General features: G+C 39.8%; 1 protein-coding gene across 1 annotated transcript; it reads right to left on the bottom strand.

The window, feature by feature from the left end:
- Nucleotides 1-528: 528 nt before the first annotated feature.
- Nucleotides 529-10,646, bottom strand: PDZD9 (PDZ domain containing 9). Its single transcript, XM_043493825.1, has 3 exons — nucleotides 10,252-10,646; nucleotides 7,462-7,654; nucleotides 529-907 (listed from the first exon to the last, which is right to left on the bottom strand). The coding sequence occupies exons 1-3, from the start codon at nucleotides 10,448-10,450 to the stop codon at nucleotides 529-531; spliced, it is 771 nt and encodes a 256-aa protein (XP_043349760.1). The 5' UTR covers nucleotides 10,451-10,646.
- Between the last annotated feature and the right edge of the window lie 250 nt (nucleotides 10,647-10,896).

Genomic DNA, 10,896 nt, shown 5'->3' with positions numbered 1-10,896 from the left:
CAATTAGTTGGCATTTTGGTGTGTGCCTTGCAAAAACTACCAGAGAAGAATAGTCTAACTACATTCTTGATGCAGGTAAAATTTGTAATTGCCACAGTTAATATCCCATTATATATCCTTAACACGTTCAAGAATACTTGTTGGTAAAATTGCCATTTGCACCATATCTACCTGAAGTAAGTTATCAGACTTACCTGTAAAAGCTGAAATATACTGCAGTTCTTGCACTTGCCTGCTGTACCTTGATCACTGGCCTCAATGAAGCAGAATGTTTAATGTTCCCTTCACAGGTAGGATTGATGGAGTCTTTAGCAGGTTTTTGCTTAAGATCTGGAAGAGTGGCTTTGGATAGCAGCTCTCATCTGAGAATCCAGATTTTTCAAATATCCTAGGCAGTCAAGGCATGCTATGCTAAATCTTCAGTTTAGCTAATTTCAAAATAAATATTTTGAAAGTGAAGCTTTAGCTGATAAAGTGCTTCAGAAGAATCCAATTTCTGAAGGCTTGAAATTGGATGTGACCATTCAGTTATTCCAAAATACTGGCAAACTCTTCAAGCCAAAATGCATCTGATATAGAGGAAGAGGATGATGTTGACTCGCTGTCGTGTGTTTCCATAGTCCAGTATGAAGGAGATCTAATACCATCAGTAGCAAAGTCAGAACTATACCATGCATCAAAATCTTTATGAATTATAATGTCACATCCAATGTCAGCACCTACAGTAAATGTATGTTTTTTTCTTTTAAATGCATGCCAAGTTTTCGATATTGATGGCAATTCTTTGGTAGAATAACAAAATGATTGTGTAGTTTCATATCTAAAACTTCCGTCAGAGTCTACATCTTCATAATCATCACTACTTGTCCACGTGTCGTCTTTTGTCTCACTGTCTTTACTTGAAATGCTAAAAATGTACAACAGTTACATAGCTTTAATTACAAGTTCTTTACTTGTGATTAGGGTGTCAAAACTGAAATTGGATTTGTGCACTTTTTTTGTGTATTCTTCTGCTTGGACTTAATGTAATGCTACAACATCTGGGTTTTAAACAACAAAAGGGAGTGTCAATTTAAATATCTTTTTTTCAGTAAAATAAAAACAAAGCTATCCTTGCTCTGTTCATTTAGAATATTAAAGAATTTGACTTGACAAGCCTAGTTGCAACTAAGTCAGTAAGGGATTAATCTGTTTAATCGTGCAATTAAACAATAATAGAATACCATTTATTTGAATTTTTTGATGCTTTCTACATTTTCAAATACTGACTTTGATTACAGAGTACGAAGTGTAGAGCGCTCACTTTATATTTTTATTACAAATATTTGCAGTTCACCTAATACAAGTAGTGTAGTGCAATCATTTTATCACGAAAGTTGAACTTACAAATGTAGAATTATGTACACAATAACTGTTTTATTTTTGAATGCATTGTAAAATTTTAGAGCCTACAGGTCCACTCAGTCCTACTTCTTGTTCAGCCAGTCACTCAGACAAACAAGTTTGGTTACAATTTTCAGGAAATAATGCTGCCCACTTCTTGTTTACAAGGGAAGTGAGAAGACATTCACATGACACTGTTTGTAGCTGACGTCACAAGATATTTATTTATGTGCCAGATGTGATAAAGATTCATATGTCCCTTCAGGCTTCAATCACCATTCCAGAGGACATGCATCCATGCTGATGACAAGTTCTGCTCAATAACTATCCATAGCAGAGCGGACCGACACATGTTCATTTTCATCATCTGAGTCTGATGCCACCAGCAGAAGGTTGATTTTCTTTTTTGGTGGTTTGAGTTCTGTAGTTTCCACATTGGAGTGTTGTTCTTTTAAGACTTCTGAAAGCATGCTCCACACCACATCCCTCTCAGACTTTGGACAACACTTCAGATTCTTAAATGTTGAGTTGAGTGCTGTAGCTATTTTTAGAAATCTCACCTTAGTATATTCTTTGCATTTTGTCAAATCAGCTGTGAAAGTGTTCTTAAAATGAACATGTGCTGGGTCCTCATCAGAGACTACTATAACATGAAATATACGGCAGAATGCGGGTAAAATAGAGCAGGTGACATACAATTCTCCCCCAAGCGGACTTAGGTTACAAATTTAATTAACGCTTTTTTTTAAACGAGCATCATCAGCATGGAAGCATATCCTCTGGAATGGTGGCTGAAGCATGAAGGGGCATACAAATGTTTAGCATATCTGATTCGTAAATACCTTGCAATGCCAGCTACAAAGGTGCCATGTGAATGCCTGTTCTCGCTTTCTAGTGCCATTGTAAACAAGAAGCAGGCAGCATTATCTCCCATAAACGTAAACAAACGTTTGTCTTAGTGATTTGGCTGAACAAGAAATAGGACTGAGTGGACTTTTAGGCTCTAAAGTTTTACATTGTTTTTGAGTGCAGTTATGTAACAAAAAGGACAGGGTAGGCCTGTTACTCACTGAGGAGGGAAAGATAACAGAAAATGTGGAAATGGCAGAGGTCCTTAATGACTTCTTTGTTTTGGTTTTCTCTAAGAAGGTTGGTGGTGAGTGAATATCTAACCTAGTGAATGCCAGTGAAAAGGAGGTAGGATCAGAGTCTAAAATAGGGAAAGAACAAGTCAAAAATTACTTAGACAAGTTAGATGTCTTCAAATCACAAGGGCCTGATGAAATGCATCCTAGAATACTCAGGAGTTGAGTGAACTCTAGGGTACAGATGTGGGCACCCGCATGAAAGACCCCCTAAGCTTATTCTTACCAGCTTAGGTTAAAAACTTCCCCAAGGTACGAACTTTGCCTTGTCCTTGAACAGTATGCTGCCACTATCAAGCATTTTAAACGAACAGGGAAAGAGACCACTTGGAGATGTCTTCCCCCAAACTATCCCCCCCAAACCCTATACACCCCCTTTCCGGGAGAGGCTTGAGAATAATATCCTAACCAATTTGTTACAAAATCATCAAAGACCCAAACTCCTGGATCTTGGAACAATGAAAAAATCACTCAGGGTCTTCAAAGGATTTTATTTAAAAAAAAAAAAAGGGCAAAAATCATCTCTGTAAAATCAGGATGGAAAATATTTTATGGGGTATTCAAATTCAAAACATAGAGGAGCCCCCTCTGGGCAAAACCTTAAAGTTACAGAAAACAGGAATAAACCTCTTAACACAGGGAAAATTCACATAAAACAAAAGAAACTAATCCACCTTGCCTGGCTTACCTCTACTGGTTGCAATATTGGAGACTTGGATTAGGATGAGTTGGAGAAGATGGATTTCTGTCTGGCCTCTCTCAGTCCCAAGAGAGAACAACTATATAGACAAAGGGCACAAACAAAAGCCTCTCCCCCCCCCCCCCCCGATTTGAAAGTATCTTGTCCCCTTATTTGTCCTTTGGGTCAGGTGCCAGCCAGATTAGCTGAGCTTCTTAACCCTTTACAGGTAAGAGGATGTTGCCTTTGGCCAGGAGGGATTTTATAGCACTGTATACAGAAAGATGGTTACCCTTCCCTTTATATTTAGGACATGAGCCATTAGCACTTATCTTTGGAAAGTGATGGCTTCTGTAATGTCTTCAGTCTTCCTGGAAAAGGGCAAATCTAGTTCCCATCTATAGAAAGGGAATAGGACAACCTGGGGAATTACAGACCAGTCAGCTTAACTTCTGTATCCAGAAAGATAATGGAGCAAATAATTAAGCAATCAATTTGCAAACACCTAGAAGATAATAAGGGGATAAATAACAGCAGGAATTTGTCAAAAACAAATTGTGTCAAACCAGCCTGATAGCTTTCTTTGACAGGGTAACAAGCCTTGTTGATAGGGGGGAAGCAGTAGATGTGGTATATCTTGACTTTAGTAAGGCTTTTGATACTGTCTCGCATGACCTCATAAACAAACTAGGGAAATACAACCTAAATGGAGCTATTATCAGGTGGTTCACAGTCATGCTGGAAGGGCGTAACGAGTGGGGTCCTGCAGGGATTGGTTCTGGATCTGTTCACTATCTTCTTCAATGATTTAGATTGGGGTGACCAGCCTGTGGCTCCAGAGCCATATGCGGCTCCTTGTATAGGCACCGACTCCGGGGCTGGAGCTACAGGCACCAACTTTCCAATGTGCCGGGGGGGGTGCTCACTGCTCAACTCCTGGCTCTGCCACAGGCTCTGCCCCCACTCCAACCCTTCCCCCCAGAGCCTCCTGCACGCCATGAAACAGCTGATAAGGAAGTGCGGGGAGGGGGAGGCACTGATTTATCTTCATAAATGATCTGGAGGATGGTGTGGATTGCACTCTCAGCAAATTTGCGGATGATACTAAACTGGGAGGAGTGGTAGATACGCTGGAGGGGAGGGATAGGATACAGAAGGACCTAGACAAATTGGAGGATTGGGCCAAAAGAAATCTAATGAGGTTCAATAAGGATAAGTGCAGGGTCCTGCACTTAGGATGGAAGAATCCAATGCACCGCTACAGACTAGGGACCGAATGGCTCGGCAGCAGTTCTGCGGAAAAGGACCTAGGGGTGACAGTGGACGAGAAGCTGGATATGAGTCAGCAGTGTGCCCTTGTTGCCAAGAAGGCCAATGGCATTTTGGGATGTATAAGTAGGGGCATAGCGAGCAGATCGAGGGACGTGATCGTTCCCCTCTATTCGACACTGGTGAGGCCTCATCTGGAGTACTGTGTCCAGTTTTGGGCCCCACACTACAGGAAGGATGTGGATAAATTGGAAAGAGTACAACGAAGGGCAACGAAAATGATTAGGGGTCTAGAGCACATGACTTATGAGGAGAGGCTGAGGGAGCTGGGATTGTTTAGTCTGCAGAAGAGAAGAATGAGGGGGGATTTGATAGCTGCTTTCAACTACCTGAAAGGGGGTTTCAAAGAGGATGGCTCTAGACTGTTCTCAATGGTAGCAGATGACAGAACGAGGAGTAATGGTCTCAAGTTGCAATGGGGGAGGTTTAGATTGGATATTAGGAAAAACTTTTTCACTAAGAGGGTGGTGAAACACTGGAATGCGTTACCTAGGGAGGTGGTAGAATCTCCTTCCTTAGAGGTTTTTAAGGTCAGGCTTGACAAAGCCCTGGCTGGGATGATTTAACTGGGACTTGGTCCTGCTTTGAGCAGGGGGTTGGACTAGATGACCTTCTGGGGTCCCTTCCAACCCTGATATTCTATGATTCTATGATTCTATGATCAGTGGGGCTGCCGGTGGGCGGGAGGGGCAGAGGGGGCTGCTGACATATTACTGTGGCTTTTTGGCAGTGTACATTGGTAAAACTGGCTCCTTCTCAGGGTGGCCACCCCTGATTTAGTTAATGGCATAGAGAGTACACTTACAAAGTTTGCAGATGACACCAAGCTGGGAGGGGTTGCAAGTGCTTTGGAGGATAGGATTAAAATTCAAAATGATCTGGACAACGGGAGAAATGGTCTGAAGTAAATGGGATGAAATTCAATAAAGACAAATGCAAAGTACTCCACTTAGGAAGGAACAATCAGTTGCACACATACTAAATGGGAAATGACTGCCTAGGAAGGAGTATTACGGAAAGAGATCTGGGGGTCATAGTGGATCAAAAGCTAAATATGAGTCAACAGTGTAACGCTCTTGCAAAAAAAGCAAACATCATTCTGGGATGTATTAGCAGGAGTATTGTAAGCAAGACATGAGAAGCAATTCTGCTCTACTCCGCACTGATTACACCTCAGCTGGAGTATTGTGTCCAGTTCTGGGTGCCACATTTCAGGAAAGATGTGGACAAATTTGAGAAAATACAGAGAAGAGCAATAAAAATGATTAAAGGTCTAGAAAACATGACCTATGATGGAAAATTGAAAAAATTGGGTTTGTTTAGTCTGGAGAAGAGAAGACTGAGAGGGGACATAACAGTTTTCAAGTTCATAAAAGATTATTATAAGGAGGAGGGGGGGAAATTGTTGTTCTTAACCTCTGAGGACAGGACAAGAAGCAATGGGCTTAAATTGCAGCAAGGGCGATTTAGGTTGGACATTAGGAAAAACTTCCTGTCAGAGTGATTAAGCACTGGAATAAATTGCCTAGGGAGGTTGTGGAATCTCCATTATTGGGGATTTTTAAGACCAGGTTGGATAAATACCTGTCAGGGATGGTCTAGATAATACTTAGTCCTGCCTTGAGTGACTAGATGACCTCTTGAGGTCCCTTCCAGTTCTTACAAATGTAGGGGGGGGTTGTTTTGTTTTTTGGGGTTTTTTAAGTTACATTTTCTTGATAAAGATATTGCACTACAGTACTTATAATAGGTGAATTGATAAATACTATTTTTTGCTTATTTTTACAGTGCAAATATTTGTAATCAAAAATATAAAGTGAGCACTGTACCCTTTATATTCTGTGTTGTAATAGAAATCAATATATTTGAACATGTAGAAAAACATCCAAAAATATTGAATAAATTTCAGTTGGTATTCTATTGTTTAACAGTGCGATTAATTTTTTTGAGTTAATTGCGTGAGCTAACTGAGATTAATCGACAGCCCTAGTTGCAACGCAAGTTTAAAGAACTAGCCTTCCAGACAGTTCCCTTTCTATTCTTATTGCCTGAACTTCCTCCTTCATTCTTATCACTCTTGTGCCCTAATCAGGTGCTTTTGATGTTCCCATTCCCAGCTACCTTCTCCACTGTAATCTCCCTCATCTTCTTTCCTGTTCCTGAGCTTTAGTCTTCCCTCCCTATTAGAACATCTGTCCCCATGCCTTAGAAAAACTTTTACTGCCTACTGCTCCGTCTAGCATCGATTACTACTTGTCGTAGTGAGGCTTCTTTTTAGGAGATGAGAACTTACGACCTTTTTTTAAAAAGGCCTCATAATACTTGTCTTTATAGAAACTGAGCATAACACTACACAGCTATATAAACATTTTTGGAAAGGTCAATTAAGAGGTCATGAGGACTAAACATAGTAAGCCATGGCCTTATTGTTAATATGATTGAATGACTAGTGACCCATTAAACTGTTTATCTGGTTACAGGTACATATAATAATCTATGTCCTTAACTACTGTAAATAGGCATAGTTGCATTTAAGTCAAGGAAGCTAAACCAGCTTATGCAAGATGAGGTGCTCTCCCAGTGACAGTTGCCCTTTGAGGATGGGAAAAGTCTGAAATTGAAATTTGGTGTTTTATCTTAGTACTTTTGAACAATGTCTAGGCAACAAACGCTGGAAAATCTGTTGACTTTTCCAGGTAAGAAAGTTTCTGGGTAGCTGTACTACCTTCAAGATATTTCTAAGAGTAGGACACAATTACATTGGAAAGAGGTACGCTTTTAGAAGAATTCTACCTTTTATACTTGATTAGTAATGAAACTAAAACCAGAATGCTACCACATCATTTCCCTGTCTTGCTCAGTAGACTAGTATAACTAAACTATATATTGTGAAGAAACCCATTGAAAATAGCATTTGTTTCTTACTCTGTCTTCACAAGAGGCTTTACTTCAGGAACTAATTCAAGTGCATTTTGCCAGTGCTGAGGTATTTCAACAAAATCTCTGTAAACCCTGATCTGTAGAACTGTTCCTATGGGAATATTGTGCAAAAGTTGCCAAAGCTCTCGCAGTGTCCATCCTAAAACGTTAGCGTGTCCAATTTTAATCAAAATATCACCTGCCAGGGGAAAAATTCAAGAATATTCAGTATAAAAATCCCAACTCTAGACAGTAACTCCTCACTTAAAGTTGTCCCAGTTAACCTTGTTTCATGGTTACGTTGCCGAGCAATTAGAAAACATGCTCATTTAAAGTTGCGCAATGCTCCCTTATAACATTGTTTGGCAGCCACCTGCTTTGTCCACTGCTTGCAGAAAGAGCAGCCCGTTGGAAATAGCTGGTGGGGGCTTGGAACCAGGGTAGACCAGCAGCCCCCCCTCATCAGCTCCCCACTCCCCTAAGTTCCCTGTGCGGCAGCTGCCCAGCAGACTATCAACTGTCGGGCAGTTCAGGTGTCCCTCCTCCCACTGCTGTGTGCTGCTCCTGCTCCTGCCCTCTGCCTTGGATCTGTTACCTGGAGCCTCCTGCTTGCTGTGCAGTCAGGGGTCAGGGAGGGGGGAAAGGGGTGCTAATATCAGGGTGTCCCCTTAACCCCTGCTCCTGCCTCCTGCTCCTTTACCCCATCTCCACAGAGCCGGGGGGGGCACATGACAAGGGCTTAGGCCAGAGGGAGCTTTCTGGCAGCAGCTGCTATCTCAACTTGCTGATCTACTTAAAAAGTCAACATACTTAAGGTCAGCGTACTTAAAGGGGCAATGTGCATCTCTCTCTCTCTCTCTCTCACATATAAACGGTGTGTGTCTCTGTCTCTCTCTGCCATGCTGTCTCCCCTCCCTCCATTCATGCTGCCTTGTAGACTCTGAGGCTATGTTAACAACAATGTGTTAACCCTTTAGGGATCAGCCAAGTGCTAATTCATCATTTAGCAGTAAGGCATTCCATGGGAAATATCCCACCCTCTTCCACCCTCTGACTTCACCACCTCAACCAAGCTTCACAATCATCATTGCTGTGTACAGTATTAAATTGTTTATTTAAAACTTATACTGTGTGTATATATATGTATGTATATATATAGTCTTTTGTCTGTCGAAAAAAATTTCCCTGGAACCTAACCCCCCCCCACATTTACATTAATTCTTATCAGGAAATTGGATTCAATTAACATTGTTTCACTTACTGAGGAGTTACTGTATGTCTTTTGTTCACAGACCATAATTTAAAATGGCTGCATGAATTTGATACCCCTGATGAAATAGTACCCTTATTCTCCTTTTGTCAAACTGTCCTAAGATATTTTCACTTTAGTTAAAAATGTTAACTATAATCAGGCTAACAGTCAGATGACCAAAGAACTATTACATGTGTTCCAAGAGGCAGCATATGAAGACAATCCTAATTTTATGGAGACATGAATTTATTGTTTTGAAAGTCTTATATCAAGACTTCTGACAACATGAAGAACAACTATTTGTGAAAAGCTGTCAGCTGTGAAAGCGCATCCAGTGTCCAGAAAGGAGAAATTTTAAGTACAGTAGAACCCTTTTATAGCGAAGTGTCATTTTCCCATTCCTGTGCACAAGCAAATGTTCATTATAATAGGAGAGGGGCTACCTTTATAAAAAAATAAATAAATAAAGATCCCCATTTCAACAGAGGACCTCTCTTCATGAACTTCAGTTATTGGGGTCCAAGAACCAGGAATAATAATGAAGTAAAATATCAAAAGAAGTTCACAAGGCATAAGGACCAGGAGAACTGGAGGCTGCCAAGTTCAGCCGCAGTAGTGGGGTTTCTAACATTTGCTGCACCCTGATTCTCTTACTATCCTCAAGACGTTAGGGTAGTAAGGGGGGGAAGTGACTATGCCAAAACATCCAATTTTGTTCACTAAACCACTAGGCAATCCACCCTCTGCTGCCAAGGGAAGTATGGATAACCTAGCCTAGGGAAAACAGATGACCTAATACATGTCTTTTCCATTGTTAATTTTTATGACAACCTAAGCTGGGCTTTGAGTGATTCTTTTTTGTTCTTTAATCCTTTCCGATTGCTTTATATTAAGTATTTTTATTGTGTGTTATGCATCTTACTTTAAGTATTCAAGACCAAAACAATTTGCTTACTCATGTTTCATATTAATATTTCATAGCTGCATTGTAATGTGCGGTTTTCTTACACAGGCATCTATAATCGTTTCCGATTGCTTTATATTAATTATTTTTATCGTAAAACATGTTTATAGATGCCTGTATAAGAAAACTGCACATTATAATGCAGCTATGAAATATTAATATGAAACACGAGTAAGCAATTTGTTTTGGTCTTGAATACTTAAAGTAAGATGCATAACACATTGTTCCAATCCTGTTTATATTATATATAAAAGTGTGTGCAATTTAGATATGTTTTTTTCTTGATCTAATTTGAAAATAGTCACCCCTATCAGCCAATTTTAATCAAATTAAGACAATAGGAATTTTAATATAAAACTGGACTGGCTTCATTTATCAGTTGGATATTTCTGTGACATTGAGCCTGATTCTCATATTGCTTGTGCCAGTTCTATGTCTCTGTAATTGCACTGATTTAAGCAATATTACTCCTGATTTACATCAGCATAAATGAGATCAAAAGCAGGGCAACAAAGTATAAACTCTGGAATGGAACACACCTATGAAATTCTGAAGATTAGGGTTGTGGTATTTTTTTTACCTGGTTTGAGTCTTCCATTCTTAGCTGCAGAGCCTTTTTGAACAAGACTTGTTATCTGGAGATATGGTCCATTCTGAATTACTATAAGACCTAATCCTTGTTCTCCCATCTTAATATTGGTCTTTAATGTAGCACTCAAAGTATGTTCAGAGATCTTTTCCAGTGCCGGAAACTGCCCTTTGAAAAGTGAGAGGGACATTTTAATACTTGAAATTATGATATTGTGATTTTCTAACTCCACCAAAACAAGCCCTAACTCAGCAAAGCAAGTAAGCAGGTACTTAAATCCATTCCATCAGCAAAGCACTTAAGTCCCACATGCTTAAAGTTCAACATACGCTTAAGTGCTTTTCTGAATAGGGATGGGCTGTTGAATTGGTGCCAGAAAACACACCTATGTAAAAATTATGTTGTGTATTCCATAAATAATCTAAAAAGAAATATTTCTAAAATAGCTTTTTCTCAACACACTCAGAAGCCTGTTTCTAAAAGTTCACACACTGTATTGAGCAAAACAAACAGATATTGCTTACATTGTATATTACTTTAGATTCATTTTTAAATGGCTGTATGCATTCATGGAAGGAAGAGAATGAGGTAGAGAAATGACAGCATAGCGAGGCCACCAACTGTTAGAGCTTTCAA

This window comes from Dermochelys coriacea, chromosome 10 (genome assembly GCF_009764565.3).
Source record: "Dermochelys coriacea isolate rDerCor1 chromosome 10, rDerCor1.pri.v4, whole genome shotgun sequence".
NCBI lineage: Eukaryota > Metazoa > Chordata > Testudines > Dermochelyidae > Dermochelys > Dermochelys coriacea.
This window is presented reverse-complemented; position numbering and strand designations above follow the sequence as displayed.

Bases quoted from the DNA above. Each gene is read 5' to 3' on its own strand.
- PDZD9 (XM_043493825.1), bottom strand. From the start codon at position 10,450: ATGTCCCTCTCACTTTTCAAAGGGCAGTTTCCGGCACTGGAAAAGATC. The intron at 7,655-10,251 runs GTAAAAAAAATA...TTCCCCTGGCAG, and splicing joins GAATGGAAGACTCAAACCAG to GTGATATTTTGATTAAAATT. The intron at 908-7,461 runs GTAAGAAACAAA...GTACATTTTTAG, and splicing joins AAGCCTCTTGTGAAGACAGA to CATTTCAAGTAAAGACAGTG.